The sequence below is a fragment of the Pongo pygmaeus genome, chromosome 20 (assembly GCF_028885625.2).
Source record: "Pongo pygmaeus isolate AG05252 chromosome 20, NHGRI_mPonPyg2-v2.0_pri, whole genome shotgun sequence".
Classification (NCBI taxonomy): domain Eukaryota; kingdom Metazoa; phylum Chordata; class Mammalia; order Primates; family Hominidae; genus Pongo; species Pongo pygmaeus.
The window spans coordinates 4,047,479-4,049,736 of NC_072393.2; the positions used below are offsets into that span (position 1 = coordinate 4,047,479).

At 46.3% G+C, this 2,258-nt stretch overlaps 1 protein-coding gene across 1 annotated transcript; it reads left to right on the forward strand.

Moving 5' to 3' along the window:
* The first annotated feature begins 861 nt into the window (after positions 1-861).
* On the forward strand, positions 862-1,394 carry LOC129020266 (ribosomal protein eL42-like). The gene has a single exon (XM_054464394.2). It carries the CDS (start codon positions 936-938, stop codon positions 1,254-1,256), a length of 321 nt encoding a protein of 106 aa, XP_054320369.1. The 5' UTR covers positions 862-935; the 3' UTR covers positions 1,257-1,394.
* Positions 1,395-2,258: the final 864 nt, after the last annotated feature.

The following is a 2,258-nucleotide window of genomic DNA, read 5'->3' on the forward strand; positions in this document are numbered from 1 at the left end:
TCCGTCTCAAAAAAAAAAATTAAAAAAAAAAATTAAATAATGATAAACTCTTGCTCATTTGATGACATTGTATTTTTTGCGCAATGGGAAACTCCTGTGGTTCCCGGGCCAGCACGCTGTTGTGTGTTCTGCTGGGTGGGTTTATGAGAATTGACAACAGTGTGCAAACACATTGGGCAATGCAGGGCTTTATACAGGGACGTGTTCCATTGTCAAGCTTTTATTGACTTTACCACTTGGCTCAAAACATGGGAGGGACCAGGTGTGGTGGCTCATGCCTGTAATCCCATCACTTTGGGAGGCCGAGGCAGGCAGATCACCTCAGGTTGGGAGTTCAAGACCAACCTGATCAACATGGTGAAACCCCGTCTCTACTAAAAACACAAAATTAGCCGGGTGTGGTGGTGGGCGCCTGTAATCCCAGCTACTCAGGAGGCTGAGGCAGGAGAATTGCTTGAACCTGGGAGGCAGAGGTTGCAGTCAGCCGAGATAGTGGCCATTGTACTCCAGCCTGGTCAACAAGAGCGAAACTCAGTCTCAAAAAAAAAAAAAAAGAGGGTTTGGCGTGGTGGCTCATGCCTGTAATCCCAGCACTTTGGGAGGCTGAGGTGGGAGGATCACTTGAGCCTAGGAGTTTGAGACCAACCTGGGCAACATGAAGAAACCTCATCACAAAAAAATACAAAAATTAGCCAAGCGTGGTGGCACGCACCTGTAGCCTCAACTACTTGGGAGGTTGAGGTGGGAGGATCACTTGAGCCTGGGAGGCAAAAGTTGTAGTGAGCCAAGATGGCGCCACTGCACTCCAGCCTGAGTGACAGAGTGAAACCTTGTATCAAAACAAACAAACAGGTTTGGCGAGAGCTGCGAAAGGCGAGGGTGTTGGACGCTGTTTCTCGTTTTCGTCATATAGACAAAACAGCCCTGCTGCAAAGATGGTCAATGTACCTAAAACCCGAAGAACCTTCTGTAAGAAGTGTGGCAAGCATCAGCCTCACAAAGTGACACAGTATAAGAAGGGCAAGGATTCTTTGTATGCCCAGGGAAGGAGGCGCTATGATCGGAAGCAGAGTGGCTATGGTGGGCAGACAAAGCCAATTTTCCGGAAGAAGGCTAAGACCACAAAGAAGATTGTGCTAAGGCTGGAATGTGTTGAGCCTAACTGCAGATCCAAGAGGATGCTGGCCATTAAGAGATGCAAGCATTTTGAACTGGGAGGAGATAAGAAGAGAAAGGGCCAAGTGATCCAGTTCTAAACTTTGGGATATTTTTCTTCTAATTTTGAAGAGAAAATGGTGAAGACATAGAAAAGTTACCTGAGGGAAAATAAATACAGTGATATTCTTACGCCAAAAAACAAAAAACAAAAAACAAAAAACAAACAAACAAACAAACAATGATGTGTTAGCAATAAAGTGACAGATAGTCTACAGAGAGAACACGTACTTAAACACATTGCTGAAAATGACTGCAGGAATTTTACTTTAGATTCCGAGTTATTGTCACTTTGAGATATGTAGTCGTGTTCAGTGGATAAAATGCTATGAGGTCAATGGCAGTGAAAAGTCCTTCTGTCCCCACAAGAGCTTCTTCTTCTTCTTTTTTTTTTTTTTTTTTTTTTTGACAGAATCTTTATCTGTGGCCCAGGCTGGAATTTAGTGGCGTGATCTTGGCTCACTGGAACCTCTGCCTCCCAGGTTTAAGTGATTCTCCAGCCTCAGCCTCCTGAGTAGCTGGCATTACAGGCGAGCGCCACCACGCCCAGCTAATTTTTGTATTTTTTAGTAGTGACGGGGTTTCGCCATGTTGGGCAGGCTGGTCTCAAACTCCTGACCTCAGGCGATCCACCCACCTCAGCCTCCCAGAATGCTGGGATGACAGGCGTGAGCTACCATGCGAGCCAAGTGCTTATTCTTATCCTCCCTGTTCACAGATACCTGAAATCCCTTCATTGAGGTGTACAAAAGGCTTCTAAAGTTCATAATAATAGGTATTGTTATTTTTGAGAAAAAGTCTCACCCTGTGGCCCAGGCTGGAGTGCAGTGGTGCAATCACAGCTCATGGTAGCCTCAAACTCCCAGGCTCAAGCGATCCCCCTGCCTCAGGCTCCGGTGTAGCTGGGACTACAGGTGTGCACCACCATGCTTGGCTAATTTTTTTTTTTTTGAGACGGAGTCTTGCTTTGTTGCCTAGGCTGGAGTGCAGTGGCGCAATCTCAGCTCACTGCAAGCTCTGCCTCCTGGGTTCATGCCATTCTC

Coding starts and splice junctions, on each gene's coding strand:
- LOC129020266 (XM_054464394.2), top strand. CDS start 936: ATGGTCAATGTACCTAAAACCCGAAGAACCTTCTGTAAGAAGTGTGGC.